Source organism: Tenrec ecaudatus, chromosome 2 (assembly GCF_050624435.1).
Source record: "Tenrec ecaudatus isolate mTenEca1 chromosome 2, mTenEca1.hap1, whole genome shotgun sequence".
Taxonomy (NCBI): Eukaryota; Metazoa; Chordata; class Mammalia; order Afrosoricida; family Tenrecidae; genus Tenrec; species Tenrec ecaudatus.
Genome location: NC_134531.1, coordinates 76,281,359 through 76,308,518, shown reverse-complemented (window position 1 = coordinate 76,308,518; position 27,160 = coordinate 76,281,359). Strand labels below are relative to the sequence as shown.

Here is a 27,160-nt window from a genome sequence, read left to right as displayed (position 1 = left end):
TGCTGCTGAGGGTCACATTATCAGTGGTATCAAGGGGAGAAACGTTAGTATAGAATTAAAACATGAAGCGTCCTAGTCAAGACTGGGAGAAATGGAGCAAATCCATCTAGTATATCTTCCTTTTGTTTCTATTTCAGCTGCTTTCCCCCCGCTTCTTCTTGTATATTGTGGGATAGGCGTTGGGCTACTAACTGCAAAGTTAATTGTTGAAACCCACCAGCTTCTCCAAAGGAGTAAAAAGAGGCTGTTTACTCCTATAAAGATTTGCAAGTCTTAGCCACCCTATAGCAGCAGTCCTCAAACTTTTTAAATAGGGGGCCAGTTCCCTGTCCCTGAGACCCGTTAGAGGGCCATACTATAGTTTAAAAACAACAACAAAACTGTGAACAAATTCCTATTCACACTGCACATATCTTATTTTGAAGTAAAAAAACAAAACAGGACAGAAACACCCGGCGGGCCGGATAAATGTCCTCAGCGGGCTGTAGTTTGAGGACGTCTGCCTTATAGAGTGTTCCTATGAGTTGGAATCCATGACAGTGGGTTGTTGTTTTTTAATCCCTGTTGATTCAGTCATATTTTAAGCACTATACTTATATTAACTCTAAATCTTTCATGGACGGAATATATTTACAGTCAGCTTTGGTATTGTAGTTTCCTAGTGCTACTCTACCAGAAGTGCCGCAAGTTGGTGGCTTTCAAGGACAGAGATTTATTTTCTCAGAGTTCTGGAGGCTAAAATTCCAAATCAGGCTCTGCGCCCTGTCAGGTCCTTTCTTGTTGGTGGTAGTGCTTGCTGGGTATCCCTTGGTTTCTTGGCTTGTAGAAAGTCAGTCTCTACTCTCTCCTCCTCCCCCCGTGTGTCTAAGCTGCTCCTTTTATAACTTTGCCAAAGTAATTCCATTTAGAACCTTGCCACCTGGTAATGATGTCATTAATATAGCAGAGAAAACCCTATTTCCAAACAGCATTACATTCACAAGTATAGGAGTCAGGACACCAACACATATTTTGGGAGGACACAATTTAATCCATAATATATATCGTATCCCCAGAGGTGTCGTTATGTTAAATAGCACCCTATTCCTCTCCATAAAAAGGGGTTCCAATTCACACTCCCATCAGCAGTACATGTTTCTCCACAGCCTCATGCACACAATATATTTTCATGGTTTTTTCATTTGGGCCAGTATATGTGATAGATAAGAAATAACGGTTTTAACGTGTGCACTGTCTTAATGAATGCTCTCTGTTTCAATTCTTTGGATTCTAGTATCCATTGCAATAGCTACACTGAAACTCAAAGACAAAATTCCTGATTAAAAGGATTTATTAAGGAAGTTTAGTTGTAATGTCTGTGAGAAGTGCTCAGGGTAGTGTTTATCAGGACCTGTTGCAGTTTCAGATCTGCTAATAAAAGCCAAATGGGGCGCATCACTCTGCTGCAAGCCTCAGCCCGAAGACGCTCAGCTCAAGCTCCTTGAGGCAGCACCCCAACTCCCTAAATTAAATGCTTAGAGATGCCCACTCCAGTAAGCTTCAACCCGAAAGCACTCAGCTCCACTTCCAAGGGTCAGCAAGACCAACCTCCCCAATTAAGTGACCGGAGACAACTCACCCTGTAAGCCAGGCTCCTCACAAAAGTTTCCACCTTACCTTGCTCTGTGGGTTGGAAAGTCCACTGCTCTGTGCCCTGCTCTAGCTCCTGGTTCCGTTGCTGCTCCTCTGAGGGTATAGCTGTCTTCTGGACCCAGGAGCTTCTCTGTGCAGGAATCTAGGGTTCAGATGATGCACTTCACTTCCGAGATTCCTCCTCCTGCTTGGCTGAGGGCTCATTTTACACACAGCAGGGTGGCACTCCAGGGAAGCCTGTTCACAACCACTCAGCATCTCCCCACCTTCGCACCAGATCAATACGGGAAAGGCCCTTCGGCTTGCTGGGATCTAGAAATTTTGGCTAGAAGAGCCATGTTAAATAACTCACTGCCCCTGCAATGTGTTTCTTAGTTTGTGAGATTGAACATCTTTCATCGAGTTTTAAAGTTATTTCTCTGTTTGTGTATGTCTGTTCATCATGTTTTGCCCCCTTTTCCCTATGGTTTCAAGAGATTTTTGTGTATTGGAGGTATCCGTCCTTTATATGTTACAAATATTTTCTTCTAGTTTGTCATTGAATTTTGACTTTGCTTACGGTGTTGATGGGGTTTTATATAGTTGAATATATCATTCTTTCCTTTTATTACTTCTGGCTTCTGAATCATGTTAGTTCTTTTCTACATTCTGGTTTTAAAGGGATTCTTACATATTCCTCTCTAGAATTTGCAAGCATTCGTGCTTTACATTTAGATCTCTGATTTTGTTTGGCTATTATTCTTTATAGATCTAATTTTATATTTTTCTCTAAGTGTCTGCTTTTCCCCTAGTGATTTCATATATTCATTTTCCATCTATTTCTGGCCTTTATAATTCATCCCACTAGTTAGTCTAACTTCACGCAGCAGTTCCACACTGCTTTAACTATAGAGGATTTACAGCACGTTTTAATATCAAGTAGGGCTAATTCTTCCTTATAAGTTGTCTGTTCCACTGTTTTTCTAACAGATCTTGCATAATTATGTATTCCAGTTGAACCTTAGTTTCAATTTTAGTGTCAACTAAAAATTTAGGACTATAAAACTGTGCATTCTTATGGGGATTGTGGGAGGACTACCATGTTCCTGAGGTTTTCATCCTACTGAGGAATGGAATGTCTTCCCATTTGCTCACAGGAGGGGATGTGTCATGACTTTCATCTTATAGATTTGCCTGTTTCTTACTGCTTTTGTGCATTTGACCTTCTGTTACGCTTTTGTGAGTGGGCCATCTGCTGCTCTTGTATTCTTTAGTTGGTTATTGTTTTTATATATCTATTTGTCTTGATGGTTGTATATCCTATTATATATTTGAGGTTAGAAATCTAATAGCACAACATATTTTACTCACAAGAACTTAAGATATGAATTAAATGTCAATAAGGGAAATTTTCTGTAGGTTATTTTTCAGATTAAATTATACAGGATTTAAATTTATAGAAAATGAAATTGGTTTGGTCCTTTTGATGATAATAGTTATGTAATTTTTTTAATTACTTGAAAAATTTTACACTGCATATCCAGTAATACAGAGCATGGCCCTCTCTATGTAATAGAATTTCTACATTTAATCATTGGTCTTTAAACTACTATAAACTCCCCCCCCAAAAAAAAAACACACACCTCATTGCCATTGAGTCAATTCTAACTGGATGACCCTGTAAGGACAGGGTAGAGCTCCCTGTGGATTTCTAAGACTGTAAATCTTTACAGGAAAAGATCACTTCATCTTTCTCCTTCAAAGAAGCTGGTGGCTCAAATTGCTGACCTTGAGGTTAATAGTCCAGCGTCTAACCCCCTAAGTCACCCAAGTTCCTAAAGTGCTGTAAGGAAGTTAGCTACTTCTAGCCTCCAGCCTTGCTGTTTTCCCTAATCAATGTTGAACCATGTCTCTGTATGTTCTTTCATGTCTTCCATATCTGTAAAGGGTGAAACCGTTGAAAAAATTGATAGTGAACAGAAAAATGAAAGGCAAGAAGGAAAAGAAAAGAAAATGTAACCTAGAGGTAGAAAACAGGAGTGTTACCAACTAAGGCTTCAGTTGTCTTTTGTCGGCCCCTGTGCCAACTCTTTTTCTGATCTAAGAATACATTCTCTCTGTCTAAAAATAGACCAGCACAGTCAGCATTATATTGAATCCCTTTTGTTATCTGGCAAATAGAATTTCTACAAACCAAGGTAGAGCTTAGAGTAGCCTGCGGTCTAGAGAGAACAACACCGTTTTAATAGCTGAAGGAATGTTGTGTTTTGCTTTCCAATGGCTGGGGTTTCGCTGGTTGGCAGCAACAACGGAGCCTTTCATTGTTTGAGGAAGGCTTTAGAGGGCAAACTGGGTGTGCCTGGTGAGGGGAGTTTGCTGGTGAGTGACGTCTGGTCTATTTTTAAAGTGGGAAACATTCTGCGCTCGCGGGCGGGGATTGTTTAAGCAGGCAGGACCGCATGCTGTACTGTCATGAGTGGAATTTTTACATTTGATTACAGGGCCTGTTTTCTCCCTCCCAGATTAGAGCCTCCATGAAATGGCTTCTGACTTGATAAATATTTCATTGGTTTCAGGCTCTGTTCTCAGTTTACTTTTCTTCACCTTGTAGACTGTTCCGAGGAGAGAGGGGCATGAACTACATGGCAACACCTGGCGATAAACACTTTGAGAGTAGATTGGGTTTCTTGAAATTCTTCGTTGAAACCCTGTTGGCTGCTTGTATTTTCCCGAGCTCATGCGGCTCATTGGTGGCATCCCTGCTCAAGCCTCCTCCTTAGAGCTGACCAGCATTTCCTCTGCAGGGTCTAGTCCAAAATCACTTGTTCCTTGCTTATATGATTTCAAGCCAATTTCCCGATTAATTGTCTTCAAAGTTGAATTTTTAACGATATCCTGAGAAATAAAGTTTTTGCCCAAATTGCCCCTAATTGCTAATCCCTACTTATTGCCTTATCGTGTGTTCATTCCAGGGTTTGCCCTCCAGCATACAGATAGTCACCCAATTGCGTGTGCTCTTTCATATTGTTCGTCTTTGTTTTTTATTTAATAGGTACCAAATTGTCTTTTAATATAATATTTGTACATTCTACTGTCCTTTATATTTGATAGAATTTTATCAAAACATCTTACTTTCTGAGGCTGGTTCCTGTTGTAACTAATACCAAAATATTTTCATTGTCCTATATAGTTCATGTTTTTGAACATAATCTGTGTCAGTACCTTAATTCCTCTCAGATGTAAACGTGAGCTGTCAGAAAGGATAGATATATACCATTTCAGTTTATTGCTTACTTGAATAGCTTTTTAAAGTGTTTAGTTGCCTTTATGCTAATGTTCTCAACTTCATTTAACCAAAATTCAATCTTTACCTTACGTTCTGCTATTTTTTTAGTCACAGTATATTTGTCATGTCCAGAAACATTTTTAAAAGAAATAATGACTTATATAATTTTACAGATGTCAGAGATTATTGTATGTTAAAAAATTAAAAACAGATTTTTGTTGTCATGTACTTCTACTTTTGCATTTTTTTTCTTTTAATTTACAGCATATCAGAATTGCTAGCTTTATAATTCTCTAAAATGTATCTTTATATATATATTTTTAACAATTGAGCTATGCTCTACAACTTTCATTTACTTGATATTAAAGAATACAGATATGGATTGTGATAAGAGTTGTATGAGCCCCTAATAAAATGATTTTTTAAAAGAATACAGACCCCGATCTGTGAGTGGACCAAAAATAAATAAATAAATAATAAATAAAAGAATACAGAATAGTTAGCATATTCAAAGGATTTTAAAACTTAATTTTGCATTGTGAATTTGGTGAAGATTTATCAGGCAGATCCATTTTCTATTCAACAATTCGTCTACATTTTGCTTCAGGTCATTGATTGCAATCCTGAAAATGTAACATCACTTATCCCCACTTTGTCCCTGTGTTTATTGTTTCTGTTTCTTTCTTAGCCATCTGAACTTGTCCTTTGTGCAAATGCTGCTCTTTTGATATCAAATGGTTGATTATTCTGAAAATGTGCATACCTCCCCAGTGTTACTGTTCCCCTTATAGACCTGTCTATTGCTTGGTTGAAAGCTAAACCATGGAGATGAGTTAAGTTCAAGTCCTGAAGCTGTGGTTAAAGGACAATAGTCAGAGGTTCCTCCAATTTCTATTTGACCAATAAAGTCTGGTCTTTTTATAATACTGAGCTGTGATACACATTTTTCTCTCACTCTATCCAGACCTTCTGATATGGTCCCTTTCAGAGCAACTGTTAGTGGTAGCCAGGAACCCTTTGGTCCACTGGTCTCAGGGTCCTGCAAGCTAAAGTGCTGTAGTTTCATTAGTCCAGTGAATTATTGTTTCCATGTGCCCTTGACTTTCTTCACTCTTCTTTGCTCCAGCCTAGGAAGGACCAGTAATAAGCCACTCCAGGGTTTTTAAGACCTCACTCAATACTCAGCAAAATAGAATCTAGAACATTGTCTTTGTGGGCTATGTTATACCATTTGGTCTTGATGTCCCCAAGACTATGGTTCTGAGCCCCCAGATCCAGTGACACATTCCTTCAAATTATTGGATTATGGCTAAGAAATTTCATAACTTTGCACCCTGTATTCTCTACTAAATAACATGTTTAGAAATACCCTCTATTATACTTGAGTCTTTGTGGATCTAATACCATTTCCTTTCCACGCCTGTTCAGCTCACATGTCTATCTATGTACCCTTGTAGATTACTTTTATTGCAAGATTGTGTATATGATAATATGTCTTCCCTGTTATTTTTAACTCTGTATTCCTCCCATTGTCTGGCTTTGCCTTCATTTCTTTTATGCTGACCTCCTTTTTAGTATATATTGCCTTTCCGGTCCCCCAAGTTAATATATATTTACCCTCTAATTAGTAATTTACCCTCTCTCACTTCTGGTAATCATTAAATAATGTTTCTTTTTGTACAAAGACCTTTTCTTGACTTTTGATAGTAATGGTCTTGTACAATATCTGCCATTTTGTAATTGATGTTTCATCCAGCATAATGTCCTCTAGATTTATCCATGTTATAAGATATTTATGCATCATTATTCACTAACTTTGCAAAAGTAGTATTCCATTGTGTGAATATACCATAGCTTGTTAATCCATTTACCATCTGATAAGCACTTAAGTTGCTTGTATATTTTTACTGTTGTGAACAGTGTATTGCAATGGACATCAGCATGCATTATATCTATACATGCCATGCTCTTATTTCTCTACGGTATATACCTAATAATGGGATTGCTAGAACTTATAATATTCCTATTTCTAACCTTTAAAATTTTTTAACACTTTTATTGACATATATAATTCACATCATATAATTTTATGGTTTAAGCATATTAAAAAGAGTTGTATAATCATCACCACAATAAATTTTAGAACATTTTCTTCTTTCTTGTACCTATTTTTAATAGCTCCCATTTCCCTCCAACCTCTCCTGCTATAACCCTTAGAAACTATTAATCCAGTTACTACCTGTAGATTTAGCTATCTTGGATTTCATATAATGAAAAGCAGTTAAATAAATAAAATAAATAGACAGGTAAGTAGATAAAAGCTGGTTTTTTTCCCCAACAGTTTTATTGGCAAGTAATTTACACATCATATAATTCAATAGTTCAATCACTGAGTTATATCAAGGAGAACTTGATATCACCCCCATATCAATTTTAAAGCATTCCCCCCCATGATTAAATTGCCTTTAAGATGAATTATGCCATCACAATTCGTTCTAGTGCTCCCTCCCCATTCCCGTCTTCACTAGTTACTCCCCAAATCCCCTTGCCCTCCCTATCATGCACCACCCATCCCTCTATTCCTATATCCCCTTGTGTCAGTTATTATCATAATGCCTCTACTCCTCCTGTGCTTCACAGCTGGGAGACCCAATAGAATACAATAAAAACCAAACTCATGCTAAGGTGGTAAGGATTAAAACATGTTTCCTGACTTCCTACACCCTTGCCAGAATTTGTTGTTTTCTGTTTTTTTGAACATGGTATTATGATGGAGTGAGATGATTGCTTGTTGTTTTGATTTGCATTTTGGTAATGATTAATGATCACGAGCATTTCTTCATGTGTTAGTTGGCCAATTGGATGTCATCTTTGGTGAAGTGTCTGTTGATGTCCTCTGCCTATTTTTAAACCTGATTATTCATCTTTTTCTTATTGGGGTCCTTTATATAAATTGAAAAAAATTTCCATTACATAGCTTCTTATTTTACCCATTAAGTGAAATCTTTGGTTAGCACAAGTATCTAATATTTGGAGATCCCAGAATCTACTTTATCTTTTACTGTTTGTGTTTTCAGCTATGTTTAATGATGTATATACGCCATGTATTTAAGGCCCCATAGTTTGTCCCTGTTTTTTCATTAATGGCTTTTATAGCATTAAAATTTATATTTAAGCCTTTGATTCACCTAGTGCTTTTACATAAGGTGTGAAATATGGGTCATGTTTCATTTTTCTTTAAATCAGTGGTTCTCAACCTTCCTAATTCCATGACCCTTTAATATAGTTCCTCATGTTGTGGTGACCCCCCACAACCCATAAAATTATTTTCATTGCTACTTCATAACTGTAATTTTGCTACTGTATGATTCAGGCAACCTCTGTGAAAGGGTCATTTCACCCCCCCAAAGGTGTCGCTACCCACAGGTTGAAAACCGCTGCTTTAAATGAATATCCAGTTTTACCAACATCATTTGTTGATGAGACTGTCTCTTCCACATTTAATGACTTTTCAGCCATTTGTCACAGGGCTGTCCCCATAGATGTATGGATTTCTGGGTTCTCAATTCTGTTCCATGGGTCTGTGTATCTGTCCTTGTACTTAGTAGCAAGCTATCTTGACTAACATGGCTGTGTTGTCTATTTGAAATAGAGAGGTCTGAGGCCTCCTCCTTGGTTCTTCCTCTTAAGGAGCATTTTGCTTATAGGATATCTTTCTTTTCCATATAAAGTTGGTGGTGACATTTCCCATTTCTCTCAAATGTTAATGGAATCTGCATCAGGCCTACATTATAGCTATAATCACTTGGAGTGATAATCACATTTTGACAATGTTAAAAGTCTTTCTATTTGTGGCCATAGTGTGTTCTTCCAATGGTGTTTTATAGTATTTTGTTTGTTAGGGCTAGATATATAGGTAGGTAGGTGATTGATGATAGGTAGACATAGGATAGATAGATAGATAGATAGATAGATAGATAGATAGATAGATATGCCTCTGAAAGGATTTATTCTTAAATATTTAATCATTTGAGTGGCTATATTTTTTAAGTGGCTGTCCTAAATAACATTGTTTTCCTGATTTTTTTCAATGTTCTTATTGTTGTGTAAAAACAGTAGTTGATTTTTATATGTTCATCTTGTACCTTGCCACTTTGTTGAATCTTTTAATTATTTCTAGTACTTATATTGCTTAATCTTTGGGATCATATTGTCTTCAAACTGAGAAAGATTTCTCCTCCTTTGCCAGTTAGGATGTGTTTTATTTTCCTTCCTTGCTTTATTGCTCAAGCTAAAACTTCCAGCACAATGTCGAAAGGGAACAGTAATAAAGAGCATCTTTGTCTGGTTTGTCATTGAAAGGAGAATACATTCAGTCTCTCTCTGTTGGGACTAATTTTGGGCCTTGGTTTTGCATATAAACTCTTAATTCTGTTGTGGGATTTCCTTGCTAGTCCTATTACATTAAGGATTTTTATCAGAAAAGAGTGTAGAATTTTGTCATCTGCCTTTTCTACTTTGATCAATATGATCATGTGATATTGTTATTTGTTTTATGTGGTAGATTACCTTGATAGTTTTTCTGATAATCAATCATCCTTGCAAACCATGAATCCCACTTGGTCATGTGTATTTATGATCGTGTGTATATATTTGGATATGGGGTGTGTGTGTGTGTGTGTGTGTGTGTGTGTGTGTGTGTGTAGAGAGGGGGGGTGATGATTGTATTGGGTAAGAGTTTGTTGAGAATTTTTACATCTATGTTTATGAGTAATATTGGTCCATAGTTTTCTTTTTTAGTGATGGCTTTGACTGGGTTGGGTATTAAAATTATACTCTCTTCATAAAATGAATCCAGGAGTACTCCAGCATTTTCTGTGCTCTGGAATAGTTTCAGTAATATTAGGAACAACTCTTCTCTAAATGTTTGGTAGAATTCACCACTGAAATTACCTGCACCAAGATGTTTCATTGGGAGTATTTTAATGACCTAATAAATGTCTTCTTTTGTTATAGGTCCGTCCTCATTTTCTATCTGAGTTGTGTAAGTTTAGGTCAGTAGTGTGTTTCCAGAAATGTGTCTGTTTCTTCTAGGTTTTCAGTTTTATGGTAGTCCAGTTTTTCAGATTATTCTGTTATTATTATTATTTGCACTGGTTCTTTTATAATTTGACTCATTTCCTTCCTTATTTTTGTTAGTTCATCTTCTCTTGCATTTCCTTTGGTAGACTTTCCAGTGGTTTGTTTAGTAATCCTTTCCAATTCCTAGCCTTAGGGATTTCCCTTTTTTTCATTAATTACTGGTCTCATCTTTATTATTTCTTTCCTTTGATGATTGTAGGCTTATTTGCTGCTTCTTTCCTAATGGTTGGAGGTATTGTGTTAATTCTTTCTTGATTTTGGAAATGTTGTGTAACATGGAGTAAGAAGTCAGGAAATTTTTGTTAGGTAGAGAGATGGATAAATGAGCTAGCCAGTCATGAATAATGGTCATAATAAAATCACGTGGATGACCAAATCTAAGCTCCCTACATTTGTTGACATTCAGAAGCACATCCTAATGATCATGATGCAAAGACTCCCCCGATAATACGTAATTACAGAAAGTTCTATTGTTTTCTAAGTGATGAACTGATCTATATGTTGCACTTTTGTTTCTAAAGGAAGTAGAAATTCGGAACAAAGACCTGGAGGGACAACTGTCTGATTTAGAACAACGTCTGGAGAAAAGTCAGAATGAACAAGAAGCTTTTCGCAATAACCTGAAGACACTTTTAGAAATTCTTGATGGAAAGATATTTGAACTAACAGAATTACGAGATAACTTGGCCAAGCTACTAGAATGCAGCTAAGGAAAGTAAAATTACAGTACCAATAGATTAAAAGATACACTGTCTCTCTACATAGTATTGTTTGGGCTGTGCATCAAGATTGCACACACACACACACACACACAATTGAATACAACTCCTCCAGGAAGAGGATCTTTTGAAGATTGGAATTATATATTTCAGTGTAAAATTTAGAATTCTGCTTGTAGCTAGTTTGGGGCAAAAAAAAAGATGAAAAACTTGAACTACAAATTACCTCCTTGTATATTATTGGCCATAGTTAACGAGAAAGTTATAAATAGACAATTAATGCAATCTTTTTATTTTCTTCTGATATCAGCCAATGGGAGAATTAACAATGTCTGGGTCACATGCCCTTATTGTGTTGAACACAGTGAAGGTTATCTGCTTTTTCAATTAATTTATTTATGATATCTAGAGCTGTGTTTTTGTGCAAAAACTTAGTGACGAAAGCCCTGTCTTTTGTTGTAATCTGAATAATTTCTCAGGATATTTTTGCACTGCTAAGAAGCAGTGCTATTACCAATTAATTCTTGCCAGGAGTGAGAGAGAGCTGCATCTTAATTGAAACATACTTATTACAACTGCGCGTATAGAATTCTTCCCTTTTTTATACTGGAAGATAATTCACTCTGGTGACCACTCTGGTGTTCTCCAATCTTGTCCACTGTAGAGTTTAGTTTTCCATAGTGATTCCATGTATTTATGAGAAGATATTGTCTCCCATTTTATTACACCTTTTAAAGCCAACTAATGAAGGCAGCTGAGTCCCTCAGAAATTTTTCTTTTTAAATTTCAAATAAATTTGACACACAGAACTGAATTACAGCAGCCTGTCCTTGGCTGTCTGGCCTAGCAATGCTAAGTATATTTACAGAATATGCAGTTACATTTATTTATATATTTTGCAAGAAATCTTTTCTGAATGATCAATGCATTTCAATTTAAGAATAATAATGGTTATCGGGGAACTGTTTATTATAGATCATTTTAAGGTGTATAGCTCTTTTCAAAGGAATTCATTTACATCAAACAGCCGATCCGAGGACTATGTCTGAATTGTGATCGTGGGAGATGGAGATGGAGACGTGTACTCTGCCTGGGTCTTCACATCAACCACATCTGTATTCACACCTCACAAGGCAATATTCTGAACTGCTAACTAGGCATATTTCACAATGGGAGTCAAATCCAATCGGTTCTTCTCAGTGAACAGGTTTTAATGTTGTTTTGATGTAATTTTAAAAGACTTTTAGCAAACATGCATTTCTTTATATAATATATTTCTTTTAAGAAGCTATTTTACAAGTAAGCCAAGTGCTGTCTAGTCTGCTTATGGAATAGGAATTGCATCAGAGTACATATATTCTTGCTGTACAATGCCTGTGATGTTGAGGAGGGTTCTTTTTTAAAGTGTATGCCTGAGTATCAGACTCTATGGAGTCTACAAATGCACTGACCTTTTTTGTTTGTACCCCCAAATGATTGAATTGTTAAGTACAAAATTAAGCTAATGAAATCTATTTGTAACCATTTTTTCACTCAACAAACAGCTTACTCAACACTAGACAATTTTGTTTTATATGTATGTGTATGTACGTAAATACATACATATTAATTTCTATTAGAGTGAAAAATAAATGGTTTTTGTTTCTAAAGTGAGTTTTCAGAAACCTCTGAAAAGTTTCTATCAAACCACTCGATCATCATGTATTATATGTGCTATAACATCATGGTAAGGATAATTTTCTCACCTACTTGTTATAGGGAGAAGAGTTTTAGGTATACACGCTCAGAGCTGAGGTATATCTCTGATAAATCAGGTAATGAAATTTATTTGATTGATGGGATTTTGAAGTAGACGTGATTTTATCCATCAGTTTCTGAGTAACAGAGAACACTAGGTTTTTAATTGAAATAAGGACTTTAACACTAGGGGTCAGGGAATTTAGTTATGAAGAATTAAAGATTAAAAACAACAACAGTGTAAGCTGTTGAAATGGTAAGTGAATTATTTTAATGATGTAATACAATATTTTTAAAGTTTGGCATAGATGTCATGTAATGGGAAAATAATTCATCCAAATGTCTCTGCTTGGATTGTATTGATATGTGAGACATATGTGTAATTCAATATATACATATACTGATATGTATATACAGAAAATTATTTTTAATATTTTCCTACTGATATGAAATTTAAAATTGGAAATTTTGTGAGTTTTTTCCTTGTCCAATAGAGGCTAATTGTTTCTCTTTTTAGTGACTTAACAATTTCGTGAGGGCTGCACCTTTCAATTCCCAGATTGTCATTAGACATGTACAGTATATGGGATAAGGTGGACACAAGTGCACATATAAATAAAATCTTATGATTAAAAAATATTTTCAACATTCATTTACAGTAGGAGCATTTAGGCATCATCATCATCTACAAGTCAGAATTAGGTTGTATGCCTACTGCAGTGTTTTCCATTTCTGTATTATATAAATAAACATTTGCATATTAAAATTTGATTTTCCCAGAGACAAGTATTATATAATGTATCTATATTTAGATCAAACTTTGGTACTATCTTTATCTGAAAATAATGTTGGGGACTACAGCCTGAGCATGTGAACTTGAAGTAACACAGAAGGAGAGGGCAAAGATTGACCCATTGTGTACAAAGTTATCAAACCCATGAATTATTGTACAAAAAAAACCCCTGAAAAACAAAAATATAGTTTTTATTTTGAAATACATTTATTGTTCTCTGGAGAATGTACTTTACCCTTTTTCCCTCTCCCTTCAGTCTTTTGCAGATATTTGAAAGCATTTAAGTGATGGCAGCATTTACTTAAATCTTACAGGTGCTACTGGATTTTGCATTAGTGTGTTATGTTGTGAAATCATGACTTTGACATATAAAAGGTTTTATAAGTATTTCCCTGCCTGGAAAATTAGTTTTTGTTTCTCTCTCTCTCACTCTATTTGCATCTCTATCACTCTCCCCATATCTTTCTCTAGATTGAAAAAAATGTTCAAGAACTGGCATTACTTCTTGTCCCTGTAGAAAAACTCTAGCACCGTCTTAGATTTGATATTTTGCTTTCATTGAACTGTTGGGAAGCAGTTAGAGAAAACACTTTTTGTTTTTTCACATGGAACTGTAAGGGGCACTGATACTTCAAGCATCATCACCTTTTAAAACTCCTTTCTTTGCCCTTTAAAACTAAATGTATTTCTTAATGCATATGCTACCACCTACCATGTTTTCGTGTAACTCAACGTGGAGTGGGCAGCCCTGCAGTTCCCTTCTTGCTGGCCTGCAAGGCTGTCAATCCAGGAATGGGAGGCCAGCCGCAGGAAAACTGGTTGGTGGCACTGGCCTTTTTAAAAGGTTTGTCCATTGATTTGATTTCCAAGAAGTTTATAGCCTAACAGTCTGTGCTTGAAGTCATGTTAGCATCTTCATTTAGTTTTAACTTTGTCTCCTGGGTACTCAGCACTGTTCCTTCATCATTCTTAATGTTAATTACATAAATTATACAAACTCTTTGTGATTAGTCTATAAAATCTTAAAGAAGAAAACTCAGGTGAGATTGACATTTTTTTATATAGCTTCCTAAGTAGACATGTGCTAAACTTGAGTAGGAAACTGATGAGAACATATTTTAGGAATTATTACCAAAGAATCATTTTGGAAAGGAAATATGTATCATTCTTCTGCATCTAAACTGTGAACATGTGCTTTTTCCTTAATAGTCATATTCAGTTTGACCTTGACCTCCACACCCAATAAAACTAAAATGAATGTTCTTAATGAGTTCCCACATGGGAAAGTGCGAAATTTTCTTTGGCATGTATACCCATCAGCAGGAGGAGCCTTGTACATGAGGACACCTTACCAAGTAGTGGTGGAATGTACTGTTTACCTTCGCACCAAAGGAGTCCTGATAGTGTACCAGTTGAGCGCTCTACAGCTGTTTCCTGGAAGAAGGACGTGGCAATCTGCTTCTGTAAAGATCTACTGTCTTGTGACACCTGTGGGACACTTCTCCATCCATTAAGGCCTTTATCATCCAGAATCGAGGCAACTGCTACAAGGTGCGGACCCTTCCCCAGCAGGATCTGAGCGCTCCGACAACTATGTGTTTTACAATGATCCAGTTCGCTTATTATTTTGTTGTTGCTGCCAGGGTTTGTTCCTTTGTTGCTGGGGGAGGGGACCAAGCTTAATTTTTACAATGCATTTTCTCTTGGAAGATGACAGATGTCACACAAACCTAATTATTGGATTGAAGAAGCGAATTCTCTCTGCTTTCTCTTGATATTTCATCTAGTGGGTTACAGTTTGGGCTGCTAACTACAAGGTCAGCAGATCTAAACTACCAGCTGTTCCATAGAGGGGAAAAATGAAGGATTTCTGCGCCTAAAAAGAATTGCAGTTTCACAAACCCCAGGGGCAGGTCTATCCTGTTCTTGAGGGTGGCTATGAGTCCAAAGTGACTGGATGGCAGTGAGTGAGTAAAAGAGGACAAAGCCAGAGTGCTCCTCAGGGACAAGATGGTAGCATTTTATCTGGCTTTTTATTTTGGGTACAACATTAGGAAAGTCCTCTGCCTCGAGCAGCCCATCATGTTTGGTAGCAAAGATGGTCAACAGAAACAAAACTCTCAATGAGATGAATTGATACAATGGCAGCAACAATGAGCTCAAGCATACCAGTTATCAAGATGGTGTGGAACCAGAGGCTGAGCCCACTTGATCGCTAACAGCAGTAAAAGAGCCAGCAATTTTTAACCAAGAAAACCCTCCATTCGGACTACATTAATATAGCTGTACAGTGCACTAGACTAAAAAAAAATTTTACGTTGTTTTTACAGAAACAAGTCATCCAAGAGATGCTCCATCTGTACTAGACTGGGAAGCCGACCACCAGCTCCCCATCTATCTCTAGTCAATTCTCTGATCAGTAAGAACTCTTTTTCCCTTTAGATGAAAAGGTGTATTCTAGAGGTTACCCAGAATAAATTGGGGAGCCAAGAGGATGATTGTTGTAAAAGTAGATCCCCCAAAAAATGTAGGAACATGACTGACAGATATACAAGTGCTCCCCTCAATGCCTCTTGCCTTGTTGCTGCCTCTAAATGATTCGGGATTATTTTAATGAATTTCAGAGATCCTAGCATTGTCACATTAGAGTTCATCGTCTGTCATAAAACAGTTACCTTTTAGAATTCACCATTCTGTAAGATGTGATGTGCTGTCAGCTACTTTTATGCCTAATCTATCCTTTCACTCAACTGCCACCAAGTCGATGCTGATACATTGTGTCCCTATACAACAGAGTAGACCTGCCCCTGTGGATTTCTGAGACTAATTCTACGGGAGTAGAAAGCCCAGTTTTCTCCTGAGGAGTGGCCGGTTAGAACTGCCAACATTGTGGTTAGCCACACGAGTTATTCGCTACACCACCAGGGCTCCTTTGGATATTTCCAGGGACAGAAATATGGTTCTTTATCCTATAGCATTCCTAATACATGCAAAACTGAACCAACTGTATGGCATAGAACAATATGTCATGCATGTTTTTTTTGTCAACCTGATTTTATCTGTGCATTCTGTCATGTTGTGTAGAGACAACATTTCAGTATAAAATGGAGCAGAAAGGAACAGACTACTGACTGCTTGCTATTTTATTTATTCTTGTAGCCCTACTAGCATCGTACCTATGGACTGGCCTGGGCTGGGATAGGGGACAAGGGAAGGAAAAGGTTCAGTTCATTATACCCACTGTGTTCCCACCATCATCAGTACACAGCCGTAGTCAGGTCTTCACACGTCTCATACAATTTCCCCCTCTAGTTTGTCTGCTCTGCCCTGTAGAATAGTTCAGTTTAGGGTTCTTTAACAATCTATTTTAGTATTTGCTTTTCTTGAATGTTTTTTCTTTTGGCCTTCTCGAGGTGGGGATCTACAATGCTTGTCAATATTGGATAATCATCATCTTGTTTGGATGTCATGTCGCATAATGTGATTCTAGCCCCCAAATTTTACTCTTTTGTTTTTCCATACAGGCGTCAAAGACTCCATAGAGGTAACATTCACATGCAGAGTTTCAGTTTATTAAATTGGCAGTAGGAAAATATTTCACCAAGGCCTTGTGAAGACAGTCCATAAGTTCCCCAGCGAAATGAGTTACAAACCTGTAAGCCTCACCTCCCAGTAGTAAACTGTAATTCGGTAGGTTTTGTAGTCAGTGTTGGGTGGCTCTGTGGTCATTTCTGGTTCCACTTTCTGCCAGAAAATTATGGCAGAGTCTTTGCAGGTGATCAAGCTGCTAGGTCACCTTCAAAATATACCCATGGCCTGGCATCTTACAGATCAGCAGATCTCAACCTGTGGATCATGACCCCTTTGGGGGTCAAATGACCCTTTCACAGGGGTCACCCGATTAATATCAGTAGCAAAAGTACAGTTATGAGGTAGCAACAGTAATAATTTTATGGTTGGGGAGTCACCATACATGTACTGTATTAAAGGATACAGCATTAGGAAGTTTGAGAACCACTGTTATAGATGGTGACACTGGAAACACTTGGTATACCTTCCTATCTGGGCAGGTGTTCAGTAGACTGTTACTAAAACCTCTAATTTGTCTTGGGTGCAGAGCACACAAATATGAAATAAGGTACTAATCCACCCTAGCCTCGAGGATTGAGTCTGAAATGAGTTAACATCAAATATTTACAGAACGGAGGCTGACTCATTAGGAAATCAGATTCAAGGTTAATGTTAGTCTTGCTGCAACCTGTATGTGATCCATTGCCTCTGAATCATGTCTTGTATTTCACTCCTTAAAACATCTATTGAGAGGAACATCCGGGAAGACGGCGACTGAGTAACACACACCAGAGAGAGACTTCAGAAATCAGTGCTGGAGAGTTACTAACAGGGAAATTCCACACAACTGGGTTGCAGGACGAGCATCAGAAAGATCAGTAGACACAGATCCACTAGGCTTTGAGGAGCTGGGGGCTTTTGGCTTACCACAATGGAGGCGGGCTAGGAGTTGACGGTAGACCTGCCACTGTAGCTGCTGGAGCAGGGATCGTTTGGAGCCAACGCAGGGGCTATATCTCAAGAGCCACAGCTTCTTGCTGCCTCAGGGCAGGGATTAAACACCTCCAGCCCCACGGTAAGGGATCTGGACTCAACTAAATTGTTACTTTTGTTTCCCTCTCTTCTCTCTATGCCCCCACAATCTCAGCAGACTTCGTTTTCTTTTCTCTCTCTTCCATTTTCTCTCACATCCCACTACCAACCTCCAGACCACTCCCTTAGGAATTTATGCCTGCCCTCCACCTAACTGGGAGAGCACCACCCTCTGCAGTGTTGACTCGGGTCTGGGGAATACATACCCACCATCCACTAGGGAATATCCCGCCCACCCTCTACAGTGCTTGACACGTGGCTAGGGAAATACCGCCTACCTTCTTTGGGGGGCGGATCCTTCTTGCGTGGCTGGGGGAGCTCTTATGGATCCTCTGTGGTCCCACATGACTGAGGAAACCTCCTCCTGCTAGCCATAGTGCCTCACACAGCCTAAGGCAGCTCAGCCAACTTTCGCCAACCTTCCACGCTGTTGCAGGAACCTCTGCCCAACCACCACAGTGTTCTACCTGACCAGGGAAATTCTGACCACCATTTTCAGTGTTCTACACCAAAGCAGGCAACCCACCAGCCTTCTGTGGCACTCCCATTGCAGCAGGCACCCCGCACACCATCTGTTGCACCCCAAGCTGCGTGGGCCACACCATCATGGCTTCTTGTGAGAAAACCCAGTACCCAGTACAGCACCATCTTTATGGGTCCACAACTACCCAACCAGCATCTCCTGAGAGGACAATCCAATTTGCCCTCCAAATAACAAAATACTCTGGGGAAATAGTGAAGCCACGGAAGGATAAAGCGGTAGGCCAATTCCAAAGTGAAGTTAACTGCAGGTAGTTCAAAGAAGCATTCTTACAAGTCACCCAGAGAGAGCCAGTGCTCTTCGGCTCCCTGGAAAATTGCACCTGGCTCCTCTAAAACAATGCAACGCAAACGACAATCAGCCCCAACAACCTCAATGAAAAAAAGGAGAATCAAAAGGCAATGGCAAAAGATGTACTGAACTTATTAACATGCATAGAAGAAGCAGTCATTGATCTGCCACAGAAAGATATTTTCAGAATGCTGCTTGGAATCATGATATGAGGGAAATAATACAGAAAAATGATGAAATGATAAAGGAGATAAAGTCATACACCAAAGGAAAATACAAGAGCTTAGGGATGATATAACAAAAACCAGTAGCACACTTACAGACTTCACCAATCGATTAGAGGAGGCAAAGAACCACACCAGTGACCTAGAGGACAGCCAAGCAGACTAACAACGCGAACAAAAATCAAATAAGGTCATCAGAGAAGTTGAAGAAAACCTGAGAACTATGTCTGATGGAACAACATCAGAATAATTGGATTATCTGCAGCAATAATGAGAATTCTTGGAGGAAAACTACCAGCTTAATGAATGAAAACCAGGCAACCATCCAGGAAGCTGAAAGAACACCAGCTAGATTGAATACCAAGAAGTCGTCACCAAGGCACCTAATAGTTAAAGTATCCAACTTTGTGAAAAAGGAGAAAATCATGAGAGCAGCTGGGTAAAAACAAGCAACCATATATAAAGGTTCCCAAATAATATGCTCAGTCATATCAGCGGACACTATGAAGAAGAAGAACAAGAGGAATAACATATTCCAACAATTGAAGGAAAATAATGCAAATCCAAGAATACTCTCCCCAGTCAATTTATCTATCAAGATAGATGGAGAAGTAAGAGTCTTCCCATACGAGGAAAAACTCAATGCGTTAGAAGAAACCCAGCCCTACAAAAGATCTTTTCTAACCCAGTATGGGCAGAACAGCACTCATCAAGCATAAATAAGCGACTTCTACATAGAACAACCCCACCAAAAGTGCAACAAAGAGAAAACAGCCTTCAAGATAGCATTGTTTTAAGTGTGGAAGGAAGTCAAGAATGAACCACACACACGCGCACAACACACTGATAAGGGAGGTAGGAAAACACCCAACACAAACTATAAGATGACATCACAGAATCCACAGATAGGTATAATAACCCTGAATATCAATGGACTGAACTTAGGCATTAAAAGACAGGCTAGCAGACTGGCTTAGAAAACACAATGCATCAATCTGCTGCCTACAGGAGACACATCTCAAGACTACAGACAAAAAAAGTAGGCTGAGGATCAAAAGCTGGAGAAAACCATACCAAGCAAACAGCAATTCAAAGAAAGGGGGTTGCAGCCCTAATATCGGATAAAATTGACCTCAAAGTGCAAACCATAAAAGGAGATAAGGAGGGACACTATATAATACTCAAGCGAATGGTAGACAAAGAACCACAACGCATTTAAAAAATAAATTTCCCAAATAAGAGACCCACTGAATATGTCAACCAAATGTTCCAAAAGGTGAAAAAGGAGATCACAGCCTCAACACTTATAGTAGGGGACTTCAATGCACAACTCTCTGAGAAAGATAGATCACAGGGAAGGAAACTCAACAAGGAGGATAGAGATCTAAACAATACAATTAGACAATTTGACCTGATATTTACAGAACTACTTATCCGAATACAAAAAAATCACATTCTTTTCAAGCCCACATGGCACATATTCTAAATAGACCACATGCTGGGGCATAAGGCATACCTGCATAAATTTAACCACACTGATATCAAACCAGACCCCTCTCTCTTAACAACTGTGCCATAAGGCTGGAAATCAACAAAAGGAAGATGAAGAAAACAAAAGCAAGCAATTGGAGGATGAATTACTATTGAAAAAGGAGAGTTTTGAGGGGTAGTATGTACTACCCCAGATCAGAGATTAAGTTAGGAAAGGTCTAGAAACCAATGAAAATGAGAACATGACATACAAAGTTTATGGGACACAGCAAAGACAGTTATGAGAGGAACTTTCATAGCAATACATGCACACATGAAAAAGGAAGATGAGGTGGACAACAGAAAAGTGGGTGAAGGGAGACGTTGGGCAGTGTAAGGTATCATAATTATTACCAAGGGTTCAGGAGGGAGCAGGGAGGAAGGGAAAAAATGAAAATGAGCTGATTCCAAGAGCCCAAGTAGAAGGCAAATGTTCTAAGAGTGATGAGGGCTATGAATGTACAATTATGCTTTACGTAATTGATGGATTGTGATGAGTTGTCTGAGCCCCCAGTAACATGATTAAAAATAAATAAAAAGGAAGAGAGACTTATAATTGATTTGCTGGCACAAAGTTTACAGCAACTAGAGCAGAGTCAACAGGACAATCCTAATAGCAAAAGAAAATAATAAAAATCGGGACTGAGATTCAGTAGAGGGAAAATAAAGCTGTGGAGGAAAATGCTGCTAAAAGTTGGTTCTTTGTAAGGATAAACAGAATCAACACATCTCTGACAAACATCACCAAAGTAAGGAGGAAATAAATTTCAATAGCAAGAATGAGGGATGAAAGAGGGGACATTACAACAGACCCTAATGAAATCAAAAGGATAATTACACAGTACCATAAAGGACTACTCCAGTGAATTCAACAACTTGGAAGATATGGACAAATTCTTGGGGAAAAAAACCCTCCCTAGACTATACCAAATGGACGTCAAGAATCTCAACAGACCCATAACAATAGAAGAAATAGACAAGGTTATTAAGGGATTACCAACCAAAAAAATCCCCTGGACCAGATGGCGTCACAAGAGAATTATACCAAGCATTCAGGGGAAAACTGACACCAATCCTATACAAACTCTTCTAGAACAGAAAAAGGTGGCAAACTCCCAAACCCCTTGTATGAAGCTAGCATAACTTTGAAACTGAAATGGGCAGGGATCCCCCAAGAATCAAGAACTACAGACCAATATCCTTAATGAACATTGCTTCAAAAGTCCTTAACAAAATACTGGCCAATAGAATATAGTAGTATTTAAAACAGATAATTCACCAAGACCAAGTATGATTCATACCAGGGATGGTTCAACATACAAAAGACCATTAGTATCATTTACCATATTGACATGAAAAACTATAAGAATCATTTGATAGATTTGGAAAAAGCAATTAACATGCAACACCAATTCCTGTTTAAGACACTCAAGAAGATAGGTATGGAATGAAAATTCTGAAAGATTATACAAGCTATATATGACAAACCAATAGCCAATGTGGTAGTCAATGGAGAAAAGACAAACACAATCCCACTGAAAAAGGAGACCAGACGAGGATGCCCCTTGTCCCCACTGTTATTTAACTTTGTACTGGAGGTTTTAGTGAACAGCATAAGGCAACAAAAAGACATCAAAGGTATTTTCCTGGTCAAAGAAGAGGTGAAGCTATCGTTATTTGCAGATGATATGATTTTATATATGGAAAATCTCAAGAGGTTCACAAGGGGAGTACTGGAAGCAATAGAGGAATATGGCAGAGTGGCAGGATACATGATCAACAAACAACTCGGACTGCTATACACATTGAATAAGACCACAGAAGAGATCAAAAAGGTAGTACCCTTCACAATAGCCAAGCACAAATAGAAATATCTAGGGATATACCTGACTAAAAGTACAAAATATCTATATGAGGAAAACTACAAAACACTATTACAAGAAACCAAGAGTTACCTCAACACAAAGAATATTCTTGCTCTTGAATTGGAAAATTCAATATAGTAAAGATGTCAGTTCTGCCCAATGCACTATATAAGTTTAATGCAATCCCAAAACAATTACCTGTATCTTTCTTTTAAAGAAATTTTGAAAAGCTGATTACCAACTTCATATGGAAAGGGAAGAAGCCCCGGGTTAGCAGAGAACTCCAAAAGAAGGACAGTGGGAGGGCTTGCTTTACCTGACTTTAGCACATGATATACAGCCAAAATGGTCAAAACCACATAGTATTGGTATAATAACAGGTAATCAGACAAATGGAAAAGAATGCAATACCCAGAAACAAAATCGTCATTATACAGACAACTGATATTTCATAAGTACCCCCAAAATATCAAATGGGAAGCAGATGCCCTCTTTAACAAGTCGTGCTGGGAAAAATGGATATCTACTTGCAGAAAAATGAAGCAAGACCCATTTCTCACTCCATGCAGAAGAAGAAACTCAGAAGTGGATCAAAGACCTCAAGGTAAAATTCAAACTATCAGGACCATCACCGACGGAACTGGGACCAAACTGAGAACTTTGGCGCAGGGAATAAATAGGCTATTAGAAATAGGAAAGGACATGAATACAAACGAGTCACAAACCGACAAGTGGGATATAATGAAGATAAAACACTTGCTTACATTGAAAGAATTAACCAAGAGAGTAATAAGAGAACCCACAGACTTGGAAAACATCTTTAGCAATGACATCAGACAAAGGCATTATTACTAAAATCTACAATACTTTGCTAGCTTCCAAAAAGAAAAAAAAAATTGCCCACTGAGGAGATAAGCAAAGGACCTGAACAGAAGTTTCACAAGGGCAGAAATCTGAATGACCAATAAACATGAGAAAATGTTCCTGATCATTAGTCATAAGATTTAAATTTAAACAACAATGGGGTACCACCTACCACGCTCAAAGAAAGCCCAGTTCATAAAATCAGAAAGCAAAAAGTGTTGGAGGGGCTGGGGTGAGATAGGAACTCTCATCCACTGCTGGTGGACCTGTAGGTATGTACAGCCACTATGGGAATTGATTTGGTGGTATCTAAAATGGATGGAAATTGAGCTACCATACAACCCAGCAATCCCCCTACTGGGCATATACCCAGAAAACACAAGAAAGCATGGCCAGAGAGCTGTGCTCCAATGTTCATCGCAGCACAGTTCACAATTGCAACGAGTTGGAAACAACCCAAATTTCCATCAACAGACTAATGGATTAAAAATCTGGTACATACATACAATGGAGTACTACGCATCCCTAAAAAGCAGTGATGAATGCATGAAGCATATTGTCACATGGAAAGAACTGGAAGAAATTATGGTAAGCGAGGAAAACCAAGCACAAAAAAACAAGTACAACATGAATCCACTGAGGTAAACTTAAAAAAAAATGCAAAGGGGGGATAGGGAAAAAGCTGTATACAAACATTCCTGGGGTGAGGTCCATGTAGTATGGCAGAAGCCAGACCAAATCCAGGGATGCATTGGTAGCCAACTAAAAAGGAGGGGGAGCGGGCAAAAAATGGATAGCGGATAATGGGGGAACAGTACACTAACCCACCCAAGGGGAGGGTATTGTTTATATCTCCACAGGGAATGAGGGACCAGACTTCAACCCAGTGCTCCAATATGTGAATGCAACATACCAGCATGAAGCAGGGAACCAACAAAGAGGTCTCAGGGGCCGGCCCCAATCCCAACTATCTGGACAGGTGCTCCTCCCACCAGAAGGACAGCACTGAAACTACAGCTCAGAGAGTGGGACATGTCTAATCAGAGCACACAGGAGCAAATGAAGGGGGAGGAAGAGAGAGGAGCACATCCTGGCCCACCAGGCCTTGAGGACGATATCCTTGCTCAGAGCAACCAATGCACATATGGCTGGCCCTACCACTACGAAACAAGACCTCCCTCGCTGACCCATAGCGCTATGGGGGACAACGCTGGAGACACTGGGAATTGCACCCGATCTGACCCCACCACGCCGAGGCAAAACACTAAGGGCATGCAACAGAACCGGAGCAGAGCAAGGAAGTCCCGAGGGAATACCAAAAATAGACATTGGGACCATGGCGTGGCAACCCATCAGACCGGTCTGGAAAACTCTCCTAAATGTCAACAAAAAGACCTTAAACTATTTACAGGTTTTTCTTTTTTAATTCCATCTCAAATACTTTTTTTTTTTAATCAGGAAAGTGTTTATTAAGGAGATAGTCTTGGAGCTAGGTCTTCAAAGACCAATAGGTGTTGACCAAAGGAACAGGGAGTAGAGTCTTTTCATTTTCAAAAGGGCCAGGGAATGTTAGTTAGGGCAATGAGTTATTTTGATAAACAAGCTCTTTGTTACAAAAATGAATCTCAACCTTGGCTTTGTCATGGAGAAATTTACAATACTTATTTCTGGGCCAATTTCCAGAGATACTCATTTATTGACATGAGATAAGAATTTCTCATATTAGAATTTTTAAAAAACACTTTCAGTTTTTAAACAGCTGGATGAGAAGAACTAGTTGCTGTCTGGCGGCCACTCCTGACATCTTCTGACAAGATTCACAATGGAAAGCCCTGGATAGTGCCTTAAAAATTTTTTTTTAATTTTCCTTTCTATTTTTTAAAATCATTTTATTGGGGACTCATACAACTCTTATCACAATCCAGACATGCATCAATTGTGTAAAGCACATTTATATATTCATTACCCTCATTTTCAAAACGTTTGCTCTCCGTCACAGGTTTTTTGTTGTTGTTTTGTATTCTTTTATTGCTTTGCTTTGCTCTTTTGTTATTGTGCATATTATAATCTCTACAGATCTACCTAAGTAAGAGACTTGGGATAAAGAATCTGGAGGAACAAACAATGGGACCGATGGTTCCAGTAGTACAGGGGACAGGGAGAGGTGGGGAAAGGAAGTGGTGTTGAAAAACCCAGGGACAAGGGAATAACAAGTGATCCAAAATCGATGGTGAGGATGGTATAAGAGGCCTGGCAGGGCTTGATTAAGGGCAAGTTAATGGAGAGAAATTACTGAAACCCAAAAGAAGGCTGAGCATGATAGTGAGACAAGAGGAATATAAGAGGAAATAACTAGGAGGCAAAGGGCATGTATAGAGGTCTCAATGCAGGCATGTACATACGTGATTATATATGATAGGGAGATCTATGTACATATATTTATAGGTTTAGTATCAAAGTAGCAGATGGACATTGGGCCTCTACTCAAGTACTCCCTCAATGCAAGAAACTTTGTTCTAATAATCCAGCACTCACGTTCACTTTCCCGACAGGATCACTGAAGACAAATGGTGCATAAGGAAATGTGAAGAAAGCTGATGGTGCCTGGCTATCAAAAGATACAGCGTCTGGGGCCTTAAAGTCTTGAAGACAACAAGTGGCCATCTAACTCAGAAACAACAAAGCCCATATGGAAGAAGCACACCAGCCTGTGTGATCACGAGGTGTTGATGGGATCAGGTATCAGGCATCATCAGAGCTAAAAATCATATCATTGTGAATGAGAAGTGCAGAGTGGGGACCCAAAGCCCATCTGGACATCCCCTTACAGAAGGGTCGTGGGGAACTGGACATCCCCTTACAGAAGGGTCGTAGGGAACAGATTAGCCAGGCCGGGTGCAGTGTAGCAATAATGAAACATACAACTGTCCTCTAGTTCTTAAATGCTTCCTCCCTGCCTTACACCCCCCCCCCCCTCCACTATCATGAGCCCAAGTCTACCTTACAAACCCAGCTAGATCAGAGAATGTACACTGGTACAGATAGGAATTGTAAACAAGGAATCTAGGACAGGTGAACCCCTCAGGACCAGTGGTGAGAGGGACAATACCGGGAGGGTGCACAGAAAAGGGAGAACCAATTACAAGGATCTACATATAACTCCCTCCCTGGGGGACAGGCAACAGAAAAGTGGGTGAAGGATTTCAGACAGTGTAAGACATGACAAAATATCAATTATCAAGGATTGGGGAAGGAGGGAAAATGGGCTGATAGTAAGGGCTAACAGAAAGCAAATGTTTTGAGAATGATGATGGCAACAAATGTGCTTGACACAGTGGATTTATGTATGGATTGCGATGAGTTGTACAAACCGCCAATAAAATGATTTTTTTTAAAAACAAGATACCTGTTGAGCACCAGCTATGTTCCAGGCACCATTTGAGAATAGAAAGTGTAGGCAGACATTCATCTTGATGCATAAGACAGAATGCAGTGGCTTTGCAAGCATGCAGACTCTAAGAAAGGAAGACAGTGGTGCCCGGGAGCACAGGCAAGCTCAGTTAAGATGATGCCCTTCTGAGGGGTGATTGATGAATGGGAGCTTGCTCATTGAAGAAGGGGTGACAAGATCAGAAAAAGTACATCTCCTGCAGACTCAAAGAGAGGGGGACACTGGGACTTTCAGCAAACCAGAGTGAGTCTGTGCAGCAGAAAGGGTATCCGGGAAGGCTGGGCAATAAACCAGGTAGATAAAAAGACAATGGGCCAAGTGGGAAAGGTGTGTAAGTTTAGGAGAACTTAAGGTTTTATCCTGAAGGTAATGCAAAGATTGGATCTGGGGAGCCAGGGGCAGAGAAGATACAATACAAGGGGACTTCCATTGTTTTGTTTGGGA

At 38.8% G+C, this 27,160-nt stretch overlaps 1 protein-coding gene across 1 annotated transcript in view; it reads left to right on the top strand.

Annotated features, from left to right (window-relative positions):
* The window catches only part of HOMER1 (homer scaffold protein 1), a 140,668-nt gene extending 126,992 nt beyond the window's left edge, over window positions 1-13,676 (top strand). The window contains exon 9 of the mRNA XM_075541211.1: window positions 10,561-13,676. Coding sequence (XP_075397326.1) covers window positions 10,561-10,749 — 189 coding nt within the window. The 3' untranslated portion in view covers window positions 10,750-13,676. The remainder of the gene's footprint in view (window positions 1-10,560) is intronic.
* The last annotated feature ends 13,484 nt before the right edge of the window (window positions 13,677-27,160 follow it).